The 21,536-nt window shown below is 46.4% G+C and overlaps 2 protein-coding genes and 1 pseudogene across 4 annotated transcripts in view; all 3 read right to left on the reverse strand.

Moving 5' to 3' along the window:
* Positions 1–622: 622 nt before the first annotated feature.
* LOC125522403 (putative disease resistance RPP13-like protein 1) lies at positions 623–4,448 on the reverse strand (annotated as a pseudogene). Its single transcript, XR_015610601.1, has 2 exons — positions 3,864–4,448; positions 623–2,976 (listed from the first exon to the last, which is right to left on the reverse strand). The product of XR_015610601.1 is annotated as a putative disease resistance RPP13-like protein 1 (transcript).
* Positions 4,449–12,183: 7,735 nt separating this feature from the next.
* Positions 12,184–13,908, reverse strand: LOC147961856 (uncharacterized). 2 transcript variants are annotated; one of them, XM_087536263.1, is made up of 2 exons: positions 13,140–13,908; positions 12,184–13,088 (listed from the first exon to the last, which is right to left on the reverse strand). In XM_087536263.1, the coding sequence occupies exons 1-2, from the start codon at positions 13,587–13,589 to the stop codon at positions 12,396–12,398; spliced, it is 1,143 nt and encodes a 380-aa protein (XP_087392389.1). In that variant the 5' UTR covers positions 13,590–13,908; the 3' UTR covers positions 12,184–12,395. The 2 variants fall into 2 exon arrangements, with proteins under 2 accessions (XP_087392389.1, XP_087392388.1); XM_087536262.1 differs by having other exon boundaries at positions 12,184–13,908.
* Positions 13,909–20,469: 6,561 nt separating this feature from the next.
* LOC125523238 (uncharacterized) overlaps positions 20,470–21,536 on the reverse strand; it is a 2,947-nt gene continuing 1,880 nt past the window's right edge. The window contains exon 2 of the mRNA XM_048688291.2: positions 20,470–20,853. The gene's annotated coding sequence lies outside the window, so the exon portion shown is untranslated. The remainder of the gene's footprint in view (positions 20,854–21,536) is intronic.

Here is a 21,536-nt window from a genome sequence, read left to right on the forward strand (position 1 = left end):
TTGTGCAGGCATAGCACCACCTTTAGTACCGGTTGGTGGCTCCAACCGGTACTAAAGGGTGACCAGCACCACCGGGTTTGTAAGCTGTTTTTTAGTCCCACCTCGCCAACAGAGAGGAACTAGGAGCGGTTTATAAGCCCTGAGTGCAGAGACGATGAAGAAGAGGCTCAATGCTCACGTTGCTTGATTCAAGCCTTCCGGAATATGGTAGATTGTACGGAGCTACGCGCAGTACAGTTTACACTATTCCGAAAGGCTTGAAGCAAATTAACAAGCATTGCACCTCTTTTTTATTTTTAATAACTTATTACAACTCCGGACTTATTACACTACACGTCGGCATTTCTTTTTTTTAAACTTTGGTTATAACTCCAGACTTTGACCATCAAGTTTTGCAGAAAAGAAAAAATAGCAGAAAAGAAAAAAAAACTATAGCTGAAAAGAAAAAAACTATATAAAAAAACTACTCCGAAATAAATAGAAGAAAATAAATATAGCAGAAAAGAAAAAACTACTCAGAAATAAATAGAAGAAAAAATAAAGCAGAAAAGAAAAAAAATATTTGCTATTTTTCAATCGTTCTCAAAATGACCGTGAAATTGGAAATCAGTACAAAATGAACTCTGAAAATGTTTAATTTTGGCAAACTAGATGAAAAACTACTCACAAATAAATATAACAGAAAAGAAAAAACTATACAAAAAACTATGCAGAAATAAATAGAAGAAAATAAAGCAGAAAAGAAAAGAAAATATATAAAAAAATTGGGGCGCTGCCCTGTGGGCCTACTACGCCACGGGCGTGCAATTACAGGCCCTAAAGGCCCAGCAGACTCACAGGGCAGCGCGCAGAAATTAGGCCCACAAGCCTGCTATATAGAGTAGTTCAAAGAGGCAGCCGCGCCTGGGTTTATAAACCAGTGCGGCTGCCCTTCGCCCAGCGAGGTGGGACTAAACTTTGGGGTGGCAGCGCAAGGCCTTTAGTACCGGTTGGTGACTCCAACCGGTACTAAAGACCACCCTTTAGTACCGGTTGAAGTCACCAACCGGTACTAAAGGCCTGCTCTTCCCGCCTCTTGGCCTGGCCTTTAGTATCGGTTGGTGGCTCCAACCGGTACTAAAGGCTCATCTTATATATACAGCACTTACGAAATTTCAGTTACATCTCCCCACTTCTTTCGTCAACCTCTTGCGCGCCGCTCCCGTCGTCGCCGCCCGTCGCCCGTCGTCGTCGTCGTCGTCCCCGCCGCCGCCCCGAACGCCGCACGCCGCCGTCCGTCGTCGTCCCGCGCCGCCGTCCGTACGTATCTCGCTCTCCTCGCGTACCTGCCGTCCGCCCGTCCGCCGGCGCCCGGTAAAGTTTGGTTCTTGAAGGCGCCCGGTAAAGTTAGCCCGACAAATGCAGTCACCACAAAAGCAAAATATTGTAGATGCTTGAACTGACCAATAGAATCCGGGAATGAGAACCTAGCGTCAGCTAGTCCAACAAAATCTATCTTCAGTACCCGCAATTTCCGCAATTCGGTTAACTTAGTGAACATACTCGCAAGGACTTTGCACGCAGTACTTGACTCAATATGTATCATGTCGCCGATGATGAGAGTGCGTAATTTTTGCAATCCGGATATCTTTTCAGCAAGGATTTTTGTGTCATAGGTCCCAACAAAAAGATAGCGAACATCTTGAGGAACTTCTCCTATGAAGCCTTTCTCAATCCTGAAGCAATCTCGTCCAGCAATCTCCTCCGCTAAATCACACAGCAGGTCATGAATAGTAAAGTAATCAACCTCATGTTCATCTCCAAGTTCAACCTTTTGCAGAAATGAGGCCGACAGTAATTCATCAAATAATTTTTAGCAACATCTTCCATTTCCTCTTCAGGCTTACTAGTCTTTATAAACCCTTCTGCCACCCACAACTTTACTAGCTCATCACGTCTCAACTTATGCCGCCTGGGAAAAATACTGCAGTAAGCGAAGCATCGCCTGACCTGCTCATCAAGATACTGGTAGCTCCACCATAGAGCTCCCATCGTGTCGTTCATAAGGTCCCGATCGTTCTGACTCCTCCAAAACTCAACAGTTTGTATCTCACGGAGCCGTGAACCCACTGTTCTGGCTGCTAGAGGTGATCCCTTCAGCTTTTTTGCAATATCCTCTCCAATCATTTCAAATATTTTTCGATCATGGTCATTTACCCTTGCATCTCGAAGTGCATAATGCATGAACATTTTGAGGAACTCTTTATCATCCAGGTTTGATATTGGGATACATCTCTCTTTTACAGCACCCAGGGTTACTAATGCAGCTTCAGTTCGACTAGTCACCAAGATTTTGCTTCCTGCCTTTCCAACATCCAGCGGAGAAATTAACTGTCGTAGTTCTTCATGGTCTCCCGTATTCCTAATGTTATACCAGACATCATCCAGTACCACCAAAATCCGTTTCCCATGCAGTTTCTCCTCCAGATTTTCTTTTAGGACGTTGGGACTATTGAATTTCGGGCATTCTTCCCCTGTAGCCCCCTCAAACATCTCCCTGAAAATGGAATCCAAATCAAATTTCTGAGAAACATGAATCCACATGACAATATCGAAATGTCCTTCCATTTTCTCTTTCCAACACTTTTTCTCATGATCATAAACACACTGTGCAAGTGTTGATTTCCCTGACCCAGCCACGCCATGAATGCCAATTACAGAATAGCATGTATCACTGATAGTATTTGCTTGACAATGGTCTTCCTTCTCATGAAGCATTGCGATGATCTTGTCACGATCCTGATCCCGGCCAATTACTCCTATCGCAGGGGCTGCTGTAGTGACTGCACGGCGTGAATTGGTAGCAACAGCTCGCCTCCCATCATCATTACGTCCACCTGGCAAGTTCAGTTGTTTGAAAACTTCACATGCATCATTTACAGCACTTTCTATCTTCTCTAGGCTCTTCTTCAATTCCACTTTTGACATACCACTCTCCTGCAAAAAACAAATAGCACTTGTTAGCACACGAATGCAGAAACTCGAAATTAGTGGCACGTATTTTCCTCTTATCGCTTTTCGTATCTTTTCTGGTTATTGTCTATGCCGACTCAAATTCTACTCCAATACCAACTCCTAAATATCATACAGGCAAAACATTTCTAAACGGAGTAGCACAAGCCCACACACATACATGGAAACTAACTCAAACTAGTAATACTCGGACTGGACATATATCTAACTGATTTTGGCAAATAAACTGTTCCCTTCGTACCGCTGTTGCTTCTCATGCTCCTCTAGATTGGGCTTGGGGAGAGGAAAGAAAATTTTAGTAAAAGAAGGAACAAGTGGCCCCAACTCCGAGCGGCCAGCCATGTTGATGGTGGTGCTACTCTACACCGCCGTATGAAGGAGAGTTTTTACTTTTTAGAATGGATAGAGACCCCAGGCTCTGCGAGTGACACAGATCGTGCATCATGCATGAAGAAGGGTGCACCGAGAGGCATTATTGTCCCGTCGGAAAAGGACCAAACACCAAAAGTTGTGCTGTCACTGTCAGGGCTACACAGGGAAGAGGAACTTGTGGAAGACGGTGCTAGCTAGTCTTTGATTATTCCTTGGACTAATTACTCTTAAGAAAATACTATATAAACTCTTGATTTATTTTGCTCCAAAGAAAATAATCCTATTTTTCCTGACAACCTGTGTAGTATCTGTTACTGCGTCTAAGATCTTAACATCTAGTCTCTAGATAATTGTGGCAAACAAGTGAGAGTACATTCCGATTGGGCAGCTATAGTCATATATTCTGAAGAGGCACAAAAGATGAGAAGGCCTGCCATAAATCAGAACACATCCAAGTATGAGGGCAGGGAAATATATACCTTATCTTTCAGTAGGCAGCTTGGCATGGCAGACCTAAGATTCTTCTTCAGCCAATTCCTCTTACGTTGAGGCATGCAGCATGCTGCCGGCTGACTTGCCAGCTTGGATCTGCTTCTCGAGACGCTGATATTCAACAGCATCCAAGATGTCTTCGGCTTCGTAGAGAGCAGATCGAAGCTTGTTTAGAAGTGGCTCCAAGCGAACCCTGTAAGTGCTCTCGTCGACTACGTCCATCACCCGCTGCAGTTGTGAAACTTGCAAATCAAGTATCCTCAGTTTCTCCGTTGCATCAAAGTCGAGGTGAGCGAAACCTTTGTTGAGGACCCTTGAAATGATGGGCGAGGTGAGCCAGCCTATTGCGGATACGCCCCATCCCACAACAGCACCAATGCTAACTGGATCCGCCATTGCAAACTTTCAGAGAGGGGATAGAAGGCTAGATAGCTTTGCTGCAGGATCTGTATGTACATAACTCCTGGTAATGCACCCGGTGACAGCTAAGACCCATAAACAAGTAGCAGTTGAGAGAGATGCTTGAACTAATGCTTTGTTTTCCACTGGTGTGCTTTATAATAAGGCCAAATGGATCCCATCATGCCTGTATAGTGTATACTAGTACTAACGAAAAAACAAAAAGCATAATGACTCATGAACTAATATAAGCTGAACAAGACTTTGCCCAATTTCAGATTGGATGACTCATGTCTCTTGCGTAACCACTCTGGTTGGTACCCACTGGTTTGCTTTACATACGACAAGGTTATCGGAATAACAACATGCATGATAGTATATACTAGGACAGTACTACGCGGTATGCTTGACCTTGAAGGCAGCAGGAAGTTTCCAGGCAGGTTCTTACACGGCACGGGTCAGTTTCATATCATCTTATCATTGCTCTGAAAATTATTGCCGACCACGCAACACGGTACAGTCTGTATCTGTATACTTCACATATATATACTCTATCTCCTACTCCAGCGAATGAAAGAGCTAGAGCAAAATTACTGAGAAAATTACCCCTAAAAATAATGCATCTCTCTCCTCTGATGAAATCGAAGGTCTCTCAGAAATTTTGGGAATCCCATAGTTAGAGTGTGGAGCAAAATGAAGCCTCCTCAGGGCGTCTGGATCTGGGCCGTTGGATAGCGCTTCCAAACGCATCCGGGCCGTCGGATTTTCGGGTGAGACGATCCGAGCCGTCGGATCTTCGGGTGAGACGATCCGAGCCGTCGGATCTTCGGGTGAGACGATCCGAGCCGTCCGATCAATAAAAACACTGCTACAATGAATAGTCTGCTCAAACTCGTGCCACCGCCTGTAATTCCCATGCCCCATCGAGGGCATTCTCGTCTTTTCGTAGGCAGACGTATAAAACTCAGGACGAGAGCACTCAACAAGGCCCGCCGCTCCTTCCTCCTCCTCTCTCGATCCCCTCCACCCCTGCCGCTGCTGCCGCCGACCTCCCCCATTCTCGTCTTTTCGCAGGCAGACGTATAAAACTCAGGACGAGAGCACTCAATGCAGTCATCCATTTTCTTAAACAATCTACTACAAAGCTAACAAGTTCAGTTTACTGATGTGGTTTGGTTAACCCTTCACGGACTGGATTGCTTTGCCTCCTGATAGATTTGTGATGTCATTTTTTTACCTCTGTTCTGCTTGATATCCATTTTATGTTTCACTTAGAAATGCACTCCTGCATCTTGAGATGTCTGCTGATCTGTTTTGGTTAACTTCTGCACAGGCTGTTTCGTCTTCTTGACATTCAATTATAGAGCAATGCACTGCTAGCATCTTGAGATGCCACAATATGCGGAGAGTAGATTAGGTATGTTTGGTCTAGAAATCTATCTATTGTGATGGGTTATCTCGCTGCAACCTCACCGCTTCATATGATGTTGCTTCCAATATCCAAAACATTCGGAGTCAGGTATGCTTTTTTCTTCAAGTGTTTTTATTTCGCACTGCATCTTTCATGTAGAACAACTAGGCAGAATAATAATCATGGACGATACCCTTTCTTGATATGAATAAATGATACTTGTCTGTTTACTATTGTTACTAAATTCTGAATTGTTGTCTCTTTTGTCGCATGAAGATAAATATAAAAAGCATCAGATGCTGATAAGAACACACACTGAAATGTAATTTTTGTTTGCACTGATTTAATATTGCACAAAAGAAAAGCCACCTTGTGTAACATGGCTCTATGAGTGGAACCACTTAAAAGTACAAATTTGAAAAAAAAAAATCTAGACTGGTTCAGTGTTTTGCCTAATTAGAAATAACTCTAATCAATAACCATTACAAAGCCTCTCTGTGTGTGTGTGTGTGTGTGACCGCTGCTCTTTCCTTCTTGGCTTGCAGCGGACAAAGTCATGGCTTGCTTACCTGTTGAGCTACTGGCTAGGAAGAGCGCAAGCTGCCACCAACACGTGCGTCAAGGACATTGTCGTACTGGCTGCCGATGATCTATAGGTCAATCTCTCCTTTTCTCCCTCTCTCTCAAATGTCAAGCCCAAATCCTTATTATTTTGCACAATGGAGGTGGCCTGAAAGCCACTTGACCGAAATCCCATGTCTTGTGATCTTGAATACGGTTGCTTTCCTTTGATATTTTTCTGCTTTATATCTCTCTATGGATACGAACAAATACGATTATGATTGCTGCATTACATATGGTTGCTTTCCATTGATTATAAATGGTGAACAACTATGGTATTTTTCCGCTTAACAACCACTACCAGAATCGACCCCTATGCCGATGGCCCTGGCCGTCGGCATAGCCCTGATTCCCGTCAGGATAGGCCTATGTCGACGGCCCCCGTCGGCATAGGGCCGTCGGCAACATATCCGTCGGCATAGCCAGGAGGCCGTCAGCATAGAAAGGTCGTCGGCATAGCTCCTATGCCGACGGCGTCCATACATCTATCCCGACGGGGGCGGCCGTCGGCAACGTTTCCGCCGTCAAGCGCCGTCGTCAAGTGTTGCCCAACCAGGAGCAGCCACGTGGCATTTGTATGCCGATGGCCTGGCCGTCGGCATAGGTTCATACTACGCCGACGGCCTAGCTGTCGGCATACATATGCCACGTGGCTGCTCCTGGTCGCTCCTGGGGCGCAGCTATGCCGTCGGCATAGCGGCGCCCCACGAGCTACCAGTGGGCGCCATGTGACACCTATGCCGACGGCTAGGCCGTCAGCGTAGTTTCAAAAGTATGCCGACGGCTTAGCCGTCGGCGTAGGTGCCACGTGGCGCCCACCGGTAGCTCGTGCCAGCCCTATGCCAACGGCTAGGCCGTCGCCATAGTTTGTATCTGATTTATTTTTCTTTTTTCTATTTGTTTTCGGTTCAATTCAATTCAAATATACAACAGATATCAGCAGATATATATGATGGAAATAGACATACAGAACACATCTAACTATCGTCCGGCACCGTCACAACAATATATGCGTCATCACAAAGCATAAGCATCATCACATTCAACAAAAAGCATATAAAGAAGCACACAAGTCATCTAAAGAACCATAAAAGACCACAAGTTTATCATCATCACCACACCCAAGTAACCCAAAGGCTTAAGCGCCAGAACGTCGAGCACCGCGGAGGTCGTCACCGCCAAGTCCGCCGAAGCCCAGGTCGTCACTGCTAGGGGCAGCGCTTCCACCAAGACCGCCTCCACCTCCGCCTCCGCCTCCGTGGATCGGAGTGGTCGGGCTCCGTGACTCGGGAGTGCTGCGAAGACCACCACCAACGGTTGATCCACTGGTTCCCTGGATGTTGAAAAGACATGTTAACAGGATATATGACTGTGTTGAAAGGCATGTTATGCTTTGGGTGAATTGATTGGGGATGAACTAACCGGCGAGGGGCCAGCGCTCTGTGCCAGAAACTCCTCAAAGGTAAGCATCCTTGGTTGTGGTGGAGGAGATGGTGTTGGATGCAATTGAGGAACCCTATGGGCCGCCGTTTCCTGAAGAGCGTACTGCATCTGGCGATTGTTCTGCTCATGGTATGCATAAAGGCTCTCGTGCCATGCCATGGTCTCCTGGCGTGTGTACTCCATGTAGGCCTACGGTATGACATGATGGAACTCATAAAACTACTAAATGCGGAAAATAAAGTGAGCAATGAAGATAAGAGGGAAAATACTTACAGATTGCCGCTCCTAAAAGAGGGATTGTGACTGTGCACTGGTCATGGGCGTGCTCGTGCGTTGGCTTAGGCTCGGGTCGATCCGATGGAGCTATGTCTAGGAGATAGTAGGAGTGATCACAGCATCGAGAACCGCCTCCCGACCGTGCTCCTTGGGCCCCATGCCCACCACCACCCTCTCGTCCAGATCCGCCGCAACGGGGTCAGGTTTGTCAGGATGATGTGTAGGAGATAGTAGGAGTGATCACAGCATCGAGAACCGCCTCCCAACCATGCTCCTTGGGCCCCATGCCCACCACCACCCTCTCGTCCAGATCCGCCGCAATGGGGTCAGGTGTGTCAAGATGTAACCTCAGATACCAATCGGAGTAGGCCTTCTTCCTCTGCGCGGTCTTCTTGCCGTAGTACTTGGGCTCGCTGGGCTTGGAGTCCTTCCGCGTATGGGCGATCTCCCACGCCTCCATGTGTGAGAGCGGCCGCTTCAGTTTCTCCTCCTGCACCACCAAACAAAGGTTAGTCATGCATAAGAAAGTGATGGTAAATACAAGAAGAAGAATGTTTAATGAGGTTAGTCATACATTAATAGGGAAAACTGGCCAAAACTGAAACAACAGCAATGCACATACAGACATGAGGCCATGCAACAGGCGAGCCGTCGACTCCGTCAGCTGAGCAACCCAAGCCGACACCCTACAACCCTATCTGAAGTCGCCGCTCCGGCATCCACACCGGCCCCAAGGCCACGCGCCATGTAAGTCGCCTACTCTGACACTCGAGCAACAGAGATAACACCCTACAACTATCTCCGGAGCCGCCGCTCGGACTTACAAATGCAAGCAAAACACATGCCGACCGCGAGACCACGCACCAGGCGAGTCGCCGACACCGTCACCCAAGCAACCGAAGCCGACACCCTACAACCCAATCTGAAGCCGCCGCTCCGGCATCCACACCGACCCCGAGGCCACACGCCATGTAAGTCACCTGCTCCGTCACCCGAGCAACCAGAGCTAACACCCTACAACCATATTTGGAGCCGCCGCTCCAAGTTATAAATGCAAGCACAACACACGCCGATTGCGAGGCCGCGCACCAGGTGAGCCACTGCTGCGTTACCCGAGCAACCAAAGTCGACATCCTACAACCATCTTCGGAGCCGCCGCTTCGACATCCACGCCGACCCCAAGGCCGCGCACCAGGCTAGCCAACGATACTGTCAACCAAATGAATAGTGTCGACACCCTTTCATGACGACTAGATCCAGAGCCGCCGCTCCGACTTCCATACTAGCCCCGAGGCCACACACAACACACCTCGATGGCTTGACCACGTCGTTCTTCATGCATGGCAACATCACATAGCAGAGGCACGTCTGGCTAGGGCATGTCGTCCAAAGGCGATGCCTCCAAGGAGAAAGTGACGAGGACGCCATCATCGCCCGCACCGGTACCAGGAACTCGACCTTCAGCCGGAGGAACCAAAAACGAAGGAGGTAGGATATGAGCCTGAGCAGCCAAGACGACGCCTCGACAAGAGGGGAACCACACCCACTGGTGCCGTTGTCGTTGGCACCAACCAAGGTGGAGCGAGGCTTTCACCCGAGGCTCCGGCACTCCCACAACAGCCACCACCGCGCACCTCCGCACGGAGCACCTACCGTGGCACCTCATGACACGGTAGGCATCGCCACGCCAACAATCACAAACCTGAGTCCGCTTCCACAGCATCCATGCGTGCCACCGGCAGCTGCACTGCATGCAGAGCCGAGCAACACCGGAACAACCTCGACCTGAGCACATCCCCACGCCCTCCAGAGGCCACAAGCTAGCTCTGCCCAAAACCATGCAGCAAGGCGCTGCCGAATCTCCCACATCACCTTTGGCAGCTGGCCCGCCGCCGCCACGGCTAGGTGTCGCCCTGGGGTGTGATACTGGGGGTTCTTGTTTTTCATATATTTCCTTATTCTAGTAATAGACTACTATATTAGGTCGGTTTCATTAAAAAAATCTAACTTAGGCCACAGAAGGAAGATACCACTGAGGAGTCTTGGTTAGTCACAATCCACAGATGATAGATGTGAAGTCTAGCTACAACTAATCTTATGAGGCTGATTCAATCAAACAGCTTGTGAGCACATGTTGTTCTTGCTATTCAGAGCAGCCGCTCAAACTGTTATTTGCGATCTAGGTTTGGCGTCATTGTAGATGAGCAAAAGCAAAAATAAATAAAAAGTCCAATGACATGCTGCAATAGTGTTTGTCAAGTGTTGGGTTGGTTGCTAGTTCTGTCACAGAAGTCTTGCCATTTATAAGATCTACTTCCTCTGTCCTAAAATAAGTGTTGTGGCTTTAGTTCAAATTTGAACTAAAACCACACTTATTTAGGGGCGGATGGAGTATTAATTATTAAACAGGATATAAGAAATCCATGACGTTATTCCACAAAAGAAAAGTTATCTAATGTGTTGCAGTATATTTTTGTGGCCAAGATTCAAAAAATTAATGTACCTAATGTATGCAAACACCTAATATCAGCATATATGTTTGAAACAAAAACGGAAAGCCGATACATGCATGCCTTGACATCTATACATGCTAATGGAAGATGCGCAAGCAACTAAGATGGACTAACTCGCTAAACTACCGCACCACAGTTCACTGTATGAGTGTTCTCCAACTTCAGATATATTTCACTTTCGGTCCGGCAGACCAAGGCGTGCACTGTGCACTGCTATATGACAGATTGAAAACACAACATCCATGCCTGGAGTTTATTTTCTATCTTATATGTGAAGGAAAAAAGGAAATATAGCAATTTGGTTTCCATAGGAACTCCATATGAAGTCCAACTAGAGTGAGTGTGATGGAATGTTTACAGTTAGTACGGATTGATATAGAAAAATGACACCAGAAATTAGAGTAGGATTAAAACATATATAGAAATGACATTCAAGTAAGTGAAAAAAAACATCAACCAAATTCAGATTCAGATACAAGCGACAATTGTGTAGGTCTTGGTGAAACAATTAAATATTTGTTGATTGAAAGGTAGACACCAACGTATGGTGGAGTGGATGGGAGCAAAATATAGATTATTTGAATTGAAGCCTAATCACATTAGTTAACTTTATGCTCAAAATACGGGTCACGCCAAAACCATGCATTGATGTATACTCCTACATATGCAAGACAAAACAGAGATAAGGCCGGCGGCTAACCAGGTCCTAGTGAACCCTGTAAACATACTAAACATAGATGACAAGGCTCACACTGTCATAGAGAAACATGTTCTTAAATTGTAGCAATGTTGGCACCATAGTCTCACAAATGATGATCACAACTATTAAACTTCAGTCTCACGTACTTAATTAGGCAAGGAGTAGCCACGTGATTAGTTGAAAGGAAGCACAACGAAGACACGAGTCTTGAGCACTTTTATGTGCAACATCAAAACTTTACTTTTATGTGTTTAGCCATGTAATTTGCAATGCAAAGTCTGTAAACATAAGTAAATGAGTCCGGTAAAACTTAGATCATGCAAAAAAGGTAGATTTGTGTTGCAGCCTTGAAGGGCTCTGTATACTACATAGTAGTCTAACAAACTTTTAACCTAGGTCAATTTCAAAAAAACACTTAAAACTTATGCCTCTGAAAGGAAGAAAAAAAATCAAGAGTACTTGCCACAACCGACAAATTTTGCATGCTTATATTTTCCGTTCACTGGGAGACTCGGAAAGAGGCACGGGAAATAGTTTAAACTATCTTAAAATGGAAACAAAAAGAAAAACTGGGTGCCCCGCCTATCAGTGACCTTATGAGGCTGATTCAGATCAAACAGCTTGTCCAGCACAAGCTATTCCTGCTATACAGAGTAGTGAGTCTCTTATTTGTGACCACAATAGTTATTCAATTGAAGATATTATATATGTGAAGATGCCTCGAAATATAAAAAATCTTTTCTGCCCCCTTATGGTTATATATAAAAGAAGCAGACAAGATGAGTCGTGCTTGAATGGAATGAATTTGCGTGAGCTGAGTGGAACAATAAAATGAAAATTGGATCTACACCAATATTATTTCTACACCTTGACCATAAAGTACTCATGTAAAATAATTGTTCTATCATTTTTGTGATTTCATGAGGCCTAAATAACAGTGAATGCATAAGCTATGTGAAAAATCTTCTCTTTTCCGATTTTATCCGGAAAGTGATTAGAACAAATAAAACAACAAATCACAATTAAATTATTGTGATTGATTAGTTTTCCCACAAGCACAAGTTAAATAACCACAACTGAAGCGTATAAACATTAGACAAGCTGTGTGCTAACTATGAAGGGGAGGACATAAGGAAGCAATAGAAAGTTTACCACTTCATATTGTCGGTGCAGACAACAAGGATGGTGGGAAGCTGGTATATATGCGTGCGCTGGCCAAGCTAAACCCGAATGATACACCGCAAACCCTTTCAAGCTGCAATGTCTTGACGTCCATTGAGACATATTCCACCTCTAGCATCTCCGGAGACGACCTTATGGACTGCAGGGGTCCAATCTTTCTTAGGAGCAAGTACCTCCCCGTTGAATCTTGGATATAGTACTGATAATCAGAAGGTAGTGAGATTGTCTTCTTGATCTTCCACTGGCTAGAACTCTCACCTTTGTTTCCTCTAATGTAATAACGGAGATCATTATGGATATCAAACATGCCAATCATGTCTTCTGCTGCCTCCACAATGGCTAGACCGAACATGTTTGATGTTTCGTGTGGGACGTCGACAATGGAGAACTCCATCCTTCGGGTGTCAAACACAAGCAACTTCTTATTCACTGTGGACTCCAAATAAAAGCAGCCATAAGCGTAATGGCGCCCGACAAACTTAGGGTGCATAGATGACATCATGGCTGACTCTCCCTGGCAGGGGAACAAATCACTCCAACCCTTGGATGCAGCAACTCGCCATTGTCTGGTGCTCGAAGAGAAGACGAAGGCAGCCACACCAGTTTCACAATGTGCTATCATGACCACTATGAATGCCCTTGCCGCCTCTTCCATGGCTGCAGCTGCCTCGTTCTTGCCTGCTCCGGGGGAAGCTATGAAAAGATGGCACCGGTATACCATAGGGACCAGCCAAGCGGCTAGGTCGTTAGGTACTTGGGGAAGCAGGATGTGTCGCTGGTGCAAGGGGTCACACACCACGAGCTCCGTGCCCACTTGGGGTTCGGGATCGCCGGCAAGGAGGACGCGGCCGTCGCGCACGTCCTGCACGATCCAGCGGCGGTGAGAGGGGAGGAAGGAGAAGGTGAAGTCGGCGGCGTGGGCGAGCGCGCGGGCGGCGGACGCGGCGGGGTGAGGCGGGAGGGCGGGATGAAAGCCGTCGCGGTCGAGGATGCCGAGGAGGGGCGGGGCGTGGAGGAGGCGGAAGCGGCGGCGAAAGGAGCCGTCGGCTAGGACTCTGCGGAATGTGACGCAGGTGGCAGCTGTGCGGGCGAGATCTTCTGGTTCAGGCAGCCGGACGAAGATCTCCGCCTTGAGGTGATCTGGGATGAACATGAGCGACGAGGCCATTTACTTGCCGGCCGCGAGTGAGGCGGAGGAGGGAGGGTGGTTGGTGGTAGGGGAATTCGAGAGCGGCTGGGGCGGAAGAGGCGATCGCCGGTGGGTGGAGGAGGCGGCCGCCGGGGAACCCTGGTTTTTTGAACTGGAATCGGGATTCGGGAACCCTGGCCGCTGATTTAGCAGGAGCCGGCTGCGTGCTGTGCGGACGCCGCTGGAGGGAGTCTGGAGAGACTGATTTTCTCCTGCTGCCGAAATGGGCCTGTGAAATGGCCATCTTCGGGCCAACACTGCCCATTTACGTTTCTACTTTCAGGCCCGGCACCTCAGATTTTTTTTATTTGCTCAAACAAAAAACTCACATTTTTTATGGAACGCGGCATCTCAGTCAAACATTTTCTTAGGCCGCTATATCCGTTTAACCAAAAGAGCTCCAAGAGTGGAAATTCAAACCATCACTCGTTATTGTCAGTTGCCACCACATGACACAGCAGCTCCGCTTCAACAACGATAAACAAAGCACACAATCCAGACTGATACATCAAGAAGATATGGGTTAAAAAAATACACTAACAAACCTTCACTACGGGAAAAAAACTTATAAGCCGTGTAAAAGACTATACACCGAGATCTATTTTTCGGGTACCCGGCTTACGTTACACTAAGCCGAGTCAAGAAAGAAAAACACCCGGCAACTGCAAAACACCCGGCTTATAACAACCTATAAGCCGAGCTGTACAAAATAGCTCACAGTTTAAAGTAAGCACACGGTATCTACTGGAAAAGGCACTCGGCTTATAGCTCGCGGTCGGCAAAGATACCAGCCACGTGTCGATAACAGAAACAGTGGACGGCGCCGTCACGGAGCATCCAATAAGCCGTGTGCCAGATGGGTGCACTCGGCTTATAGGCTATATAAGCTGAGTGCCTACGGATACACTCTGGCTTATAGTCTATATAAGCCGTGCGCTAGACCACGGTACTCGGCTTATATTGTATATAAGCCGTGTGCCAGCTGAAAGCACTAAGGTTATATTTATGCAAAATTTGTTTAAACGATTTTCCATTGTATTTATTATTGCTGCTTAATTATTATTTCTCCCTCACCCACTTTCCCTAAATAGTTTTCATGAGTCATATCTTCGATGCCCTCGATTTACAACGGCTGGGCATGCCTCTCCGTCGTCTGCCTCCTTTGAGAGTACGAGAAGTTTCAAGGACAACGTAGCAGTACCAGTGGTTGGGCCATTCAATGACGCCGTGATAGCTCCAAGGATTTTCGGCATCATACGACTATCCGAGGATTCAAACGGTTGGATCAGGATGCCGCCGAGGTAATTTCTCACTACCAATGGCTGGGCACGCCCCTTTCTCGACAGTACATGGTATATGCATGTCGCAAATACATCACATATGATTTTCCATGCCGCTTCTGGGCATGATGTCATGTGCCGCCTTGCGGATCTGCAATTTCCGGCGCTGAAACCCTAGAAGTGCAATAAATGTCTCAAATATTGCAGGCGCGTCCGAAAAATGCGGGGGCCTGACACGTGTCATTCGATGGCCTCCTTTGAGAGCACGAGTAGTTTCGAGGCCAACGGAGCAACATCTCCCGCAATTCCTTCACAAACCCGATACGTTCTCTCTCGATACCGAGAGACTACCTCGGAGATGGTGTAGTTTACAAGCGGCCTCAGGTGAGGCCTATAAGAAACGCGCCCAAACTTTTACCACACCCTACATGGACCATTCAATGACTCTGTGACAACTCCCGAGGATTTCCGGCATCATACGACTTTCCAGGGATTCAAACGGTTGGATCAGTCATGCCGCCGAGGTAATTTCACACTACCAATGGCTGGGCATGCCCCTCTATCGTCTGCACATGGCATACGCATGTCGCAAATACATCACATGTGATTTCGAATGCTGCTTCTGGGCATGATTTCCTGTGCTGCCTTGCAGATCTGCAATTTCCGGCGCTGAAACCCTAGAAGTGCAATAAATGTCTCAAATATTGCAGGCGCGTCCAAAAAATGCGGGGGCCTGGCACGTGTCATTCGATGGCCTCCTTTGTGAGCACGAGAAGTTTCAAGGCCAACGGAGTAACATGTCCTGCAATTCCTTCACAAACCCGAGACGTTCTCTCTCGATACCGAGAGACTACATTGAAGATGGTGCAGTTTATAAGCAGCCTCAGGTGAGGCCTATAAGAAACGCGCCCAAACTTTTACCACACCCTACACAGACCATTTGATGATGCCGTGACAGCTCTCGTGGATTTCCGGCATCATACGATTTTCCGAGGATTCAAACGGTTGGATCAGGCATGCCACCAAGGTAATTTCGCACTACCTATGGTGGGCATGCCCATCTCTCGTTTGCACATGGCATACGCATGTCGCAACTACATAACATATGATTTTCCATGCCGCTTCTGGGCATGATTTCATGTGTCCCCTTGTAGATCTGCAATTTCCCGCGCTGAAACTCTAGAAGTGCAATAAATGTCTCAAATATTGCAGGCGGGTCCGAAAAATGTGGGGGCTTGGCACGTGTCATTCGATGGCCTCCTTTGAGAGCACGAGAGGTTTCAAGGCCAACAGAGAAACATGGCCCGCAATTCCTTCACAAACCCGAGACGTTCTCTCTCGATGCCGAGAGGCTACCTCGAAGATGGTGTAGTTTACAAGCGGCCTCAGGTGAGGCCTACAAGAAACGCACCCAAACTTTTACCACACCCTACATGGACCATTCGATGACGCCGTGACAGCTCCCGAGGATTTCCGGCATCATACAATTTTCCGAGGATTCAAACAGTTGGATCAGGCATGCCGCCAAGGTAATTTCGCACCACTGATGGCTAGGCATGCCCCTCTCTCGTCTGCACGTGGCATACGAATGTCGCAAATACATCACATAGGATCGTCGGCAGTTTACGTTCAAACCTCTTCCAAGTCCGGTCGAAGACATAGATCATGCGGGCCCTACGGATGGGTGAAATCTCCAAAAACATAGAGCCAATGAAATAAAAATACAATAGAAATTTAAGTATAATAAAATACAATTAAATAAAACACAGAGAATTTTAGAAGTAAATTGATAAATTTTTTGTATTGAAATAAAAAAACAAAAAATATAGTAGCGTAATCCGTGTAATCTGTTGTGACACTCGGCTTACCCTCTGCTCTAGGCTTAGCTATGAGCGCGGGACTTAGCCAAAAAAGACACGCGTAGAGCTGATTTTGCCCCAAATCGACCGCGCACAGGCTCTGTTTCCCCCCTCCTATGACTCCTCCCAGCGCCGCCCCCATCTCTCCTCCCCCCGACCCGTCGCCGCCCCCATCTCTCCTTCCCCGCCCCGCCGCCGCCCCCATCTCTCCTCTCCCCGCCCCGCCGCCGCCCCCATCTCTCCTCCCCCCGCCCCGCCGCCGCCCCCATCACTTCCCCCGCGCCGCCCCCTGAACCCTCCGCCGCGCCGCCACCCACCTCGCGCCGCCGCCCATCCTCCACCCACCGGCGCCGCGCCCTCCTCCACTTCAGCAGAGTTGCCCCAGATCCGCCCCGACCATGAGCGCCGCTGAGCTGGCCCTCCCATCAGCGCCGCCGCCCCTCCCCGACCGCTAGGGTTGAGGTCGCCACGCCATCTTCCCTCCGCCGGCAGGTACCCCCCCTCCCCCTCTCTCTCTCTCTCTCTCTCTGACTGTCCTATTTCTTCTCTCTTCAGCAGGCCCGGCTGCTCCGGCGGCAAGGTGTCCCCTCCTCGTTTGCGACAACAACTGCAGGCAGGTCTTGGTTCCGTCCCTCCCCCAATTGCATCTTCAGGGAGTCGAGAAGAAACAACAACAGGTCTTGGTTCCCCCCCTCCCCCAACAACAGCAGGCATATCGATTTTTCTTCTCTGAACCTTCTCGAATGATGGAATCTCAGATTCATATATCCCTACAAATTACAAACCTTCTCATCTTGCCAAAAAATTGTATGCATGTCCACTGATTAAGACAAGCACTTCGATAGTTTGCAAATTTATTTGAATGCAATTGTGATGGACACAGCAAAGTGTATGAGATGCAGCATGTAATCCCTTGTGAAGAGCTTTCATGATAAAATAAGCATTTTTGTTTTATATTTTTGAAGGCTTTAACATGGTATATTAGAAAGGAGTGGCCAGAGCACATATTTGTTTTTGTTATGGAAATACAAGTGTTGTCACTGTAAATACAAAAGGAGTGGGCAGAGCACCTATTCTGCATGTGAAGTATTTTTAGTCCCAATTTGCAAGTTTGCATGTGGATTATGTTTGATCTCAATTTTCACTTTATTGCAAGACATGCATTAGTTTGACGTCGAGACCGTTGTCGCAGAGCTTCTTGCTGGACGGACGACCGGCACCGAACACGCTTCGAGGGTAAGAATCATTCGCCTCGTAGGATTTATGTATATGCAAATCATGTAGCTAGCTAGTCGCGTTACCTATGCGTCTCCCATTCGAAAGAGTTACATTATTTATAAATATGCAATCTTTGTATATTTATAATAGTAACTCTTTCAAATTGTCCAGCGTTTTCCACGGACAGCCCGAGGATGTGTAGGCTGGCTTTGTTTTTATGCTCTACTCCGATCCGATACAGAATTTCGGCAGTGTCTTCCCATTGTTCTCCGAATGCACATTCTCTCGGCTTGTTGCCGAGACGTGTATTTGGAGAACAATGGGGAGGTGCTGCCGAAATTCTGTGTTGGATCGGAGTAGTGCATGAAAACGAAGCCACCTACACATCCTCGGGTGGGATTAGGACCTATCCTTACCTATTAGATAGTTTGAGTTCATGCCGTAAAACATGAATGATTGTAATTAATTGAACTAATACTAGATGAAACTACTTGGTCAATGAAAATACATCAGATGGAGGATCGTGAGTGGATGTATAGTGGCTGGCTGAGTGGGAGGGGGGAGGTGTGCTTCCAGAATGGATTACAAAGACGAATCAGTTTTTGGAAGCAGCATTTGCCAGGCACACAGGACGTGGTGGAGTGTGGTGCCCTTGCACTATCTGCGGTAACAAGAAGGAAAAAACAAAGGATGAAATGGGTCGACACCTTCTCAAGAATGGGTTTATGCCAGACTACCACCGGTGGGTCGCACATAGTAACCGTGCGGTTCGCGGTTGCACCCGGCTTATATATAAACCGTGCGGTTCGTGGTTGCACCCGGCTTATATATAAACCGTGCGGTTCCTGGTTACACCCGGCTTATATATAAACCGTGGGTTCGTGGTTGCACCCGGCTTATATATAAACCGTGCCCGGAAGACGGCACTCGACTTATATAGACGGTGACACGTGGCCGTTAACAGCAAGCTACCGTCATGTTACTTTATTAAACCGAGAGCCCTTTAAAAATACTCGGTTTATACATAAGCCAGGTTTTTTCGGTCCAGCTCTCGGCTTATATGATATAAGCAGGTCGACTGTAAACTGAGTGCTATAAGCCGGGTGTTTTACTCGGCTTATATGTAAACCGAGTTTAAATCGATGTAAGCCGAGTGTATTAGGTACACGGCTTATAAGTTTTTTCCTGTAGTGCTTGTGGCGACCTAGACTTACCCGAATAAACGTATCGTGTGAAATGTTACTGAAATAATCCTTAAATTAATTAACATCTCGCTAAAATAATTTTATACTGACGAAAAATGCATGTGGAATGTTTTCTGTGATTGATTAAAATATAAATAAAATGGTTAAGATATGTGTGAATATTTATGAATATTATTTGAAAACTTGAAATTGAGGGAAATGATATTTGAAAGACCATGCATAAATGGAGTTACTATTCAAAAGCGTTGAATACGTGTTAAATAATTGCTTGAAATGTTTGTGAAATATGCATGTGGAACTTTTTTCTGTAAATGATTGAAATATAACTAAAATGAGTAAGATATGTGTCAATATTTGTGAATAATATCTGAAAAACTGAAATTGAGTGAAATATTAATTAATGAAAAACACACATACCTCAATACAGAGGGTCTCATCAAGATACACTATGGTGTCATCGTCATCACTTTTCCCCAAGAGGCGTCATCGCCCTCCCTAATCTCCGAGCAAAAGACTTTGTCTTTGCCAAAGACGAACGTCGACCCAACCCTCGCCGTAGAGGCTATGTGAAATACAAGAAGACTCGTGCCAACTTCAGCCACCCGCACCGAGGGCATAACAGCTCCGACTCTGATGGAGAGCTCCGAATGAGAACTATGCAAGGTTGGCGCCGTGGAAGACCGCCGAACAGACCACCTGCTGCCCATCATCATCACCACATGGGCCCCACGCCCGCCGCTCTGACTTCAGCACAACAAAACAATCCGAGGTAATCCCATGGTTACGTCTAAAACAACCAACTACTGCAACCATTGCCATGTCTCTGACTTCGCTCGCCTCCACCATCGTTGCCACAGAAGCCATGGCGGCAACATCACCGCCTCCCACTGGTCATAATGCAAATGCCCAGCTCCAAGGAAGAAGCCCTCAAGCGGGGAAACGACGCAAAGGAGTCGCATGCCATAGTCCGGTCACACAAGATCAAGGGTTTTCCCTGAAGCCGAATCCATGCGAAAGGGGCACAACAGTAGTACAACAACGCGGGAGGGGTATGAATGTCATTTCATGATTAAACTTTGCAAGCTTTGAAAACATTTGTCAAATGTTGTAAAAAAACATGTTTTTTAATTTTTTTTCAGATTTTACTGTTCACTCGAGCTCATATGAGCTCGAGCTGAGAAGGGCACTTTCCAGAAAGAATCGAATAAAATGCATGCAAACGCACAAACTCACAAACTCTACCAAACACACCAGAATTCGATTGGTGTTGGGTGCATTAGAAGTTGTTTCTAAGCCCTAGGCATCAATAGAGGAAGCTCTTATTTCTAAAGACCATCAAGCTTTTAGATGTTCGAGAGACAACAGTTATGTATGAGCGGTACACTGCCATGGCCGTCAAGAATCAGCGAACTTGCCACCACATCCGTTCATCAGCACCAGATGCATCGCATTGCACTGCTCAGTGTAACATTCTTAGATATCAAAGGAAGAACACAACTAGACATGGCACTGCCACACTCAGACAAAGAACATCCACATCGACGCTATAGTAATTAACCAAAACATAGACATGACGAACGCCAGACAAAGCAATGTAGATAGTTTCATCCTGTAGGACACACCACTGAAATCCCAATTGTCTTGAATTGAGAATGTTGATCTGATTACGGCTCCCCCGAATCTGAACAAACAAGACGAAAGTTTAGCCAAACAGAGAAGAATTTTGGGTCCAAATTGTACAAATATTCAAGAGCTTATACAAGCTTAAAGGAACGAGTTATATGTATTATATTGGGCCAGATATAGTAGCAGAATAGCATTCCTTTAATCAGTAAGGTTAACCATTCATCGCAGCCGGATTTGCGATATGCAAATGCTTTTGTCTGTTCAGCACCAAATTGCAATGCAGATTGGAGCACATAGCCAGAAAGAGGCATGTACGCAAAAAAAAGCACCGAATTATATGTGTTTGCAGGACTTTGGATATTTTATTACCTAGCTTAAGTCACTCAATGAAATATATCAGGGGTTCTAGCCACAATCAACAAATGATATATGTGAAGCATGTAACTGATTTTACGAGACTGATTCAAATCACAGTGTGAGGGCAGACATTTCTTTCTTTGTTATTCAGAGCAGTGACTCAAGCAGTTATTTATGAAGGCAGTAATTAGGCAAAGAAGTTCTCAAAACAACATCATCACAAGAAAAGAAAAACTGAATATGAAGATGACCAAAAGAAAAACCTCCCCACATCCTTATATTTATGTGAAGAAAGTGGACAAAACGAGTCCTTCTTAACTGTAATTAATTTTCTAGATGTGGAAGAAAACACTATAGTGGTACACTGGATCTATATTTGGA

Source organism: Triticum urartu, chromosome 7A, assembly GCF_056163025.1.
Source record: "Triticum urartu cultivar PI428250 chromosome 7A, HENAU_Tu73, whole genome shotgun sequence".
Lineage (NCBI taxonomy): Eukaryota > Viridiplantae > Streptophyta > Magnoliopsida > Poales > Poaceae > Triticum > Triticum urartu.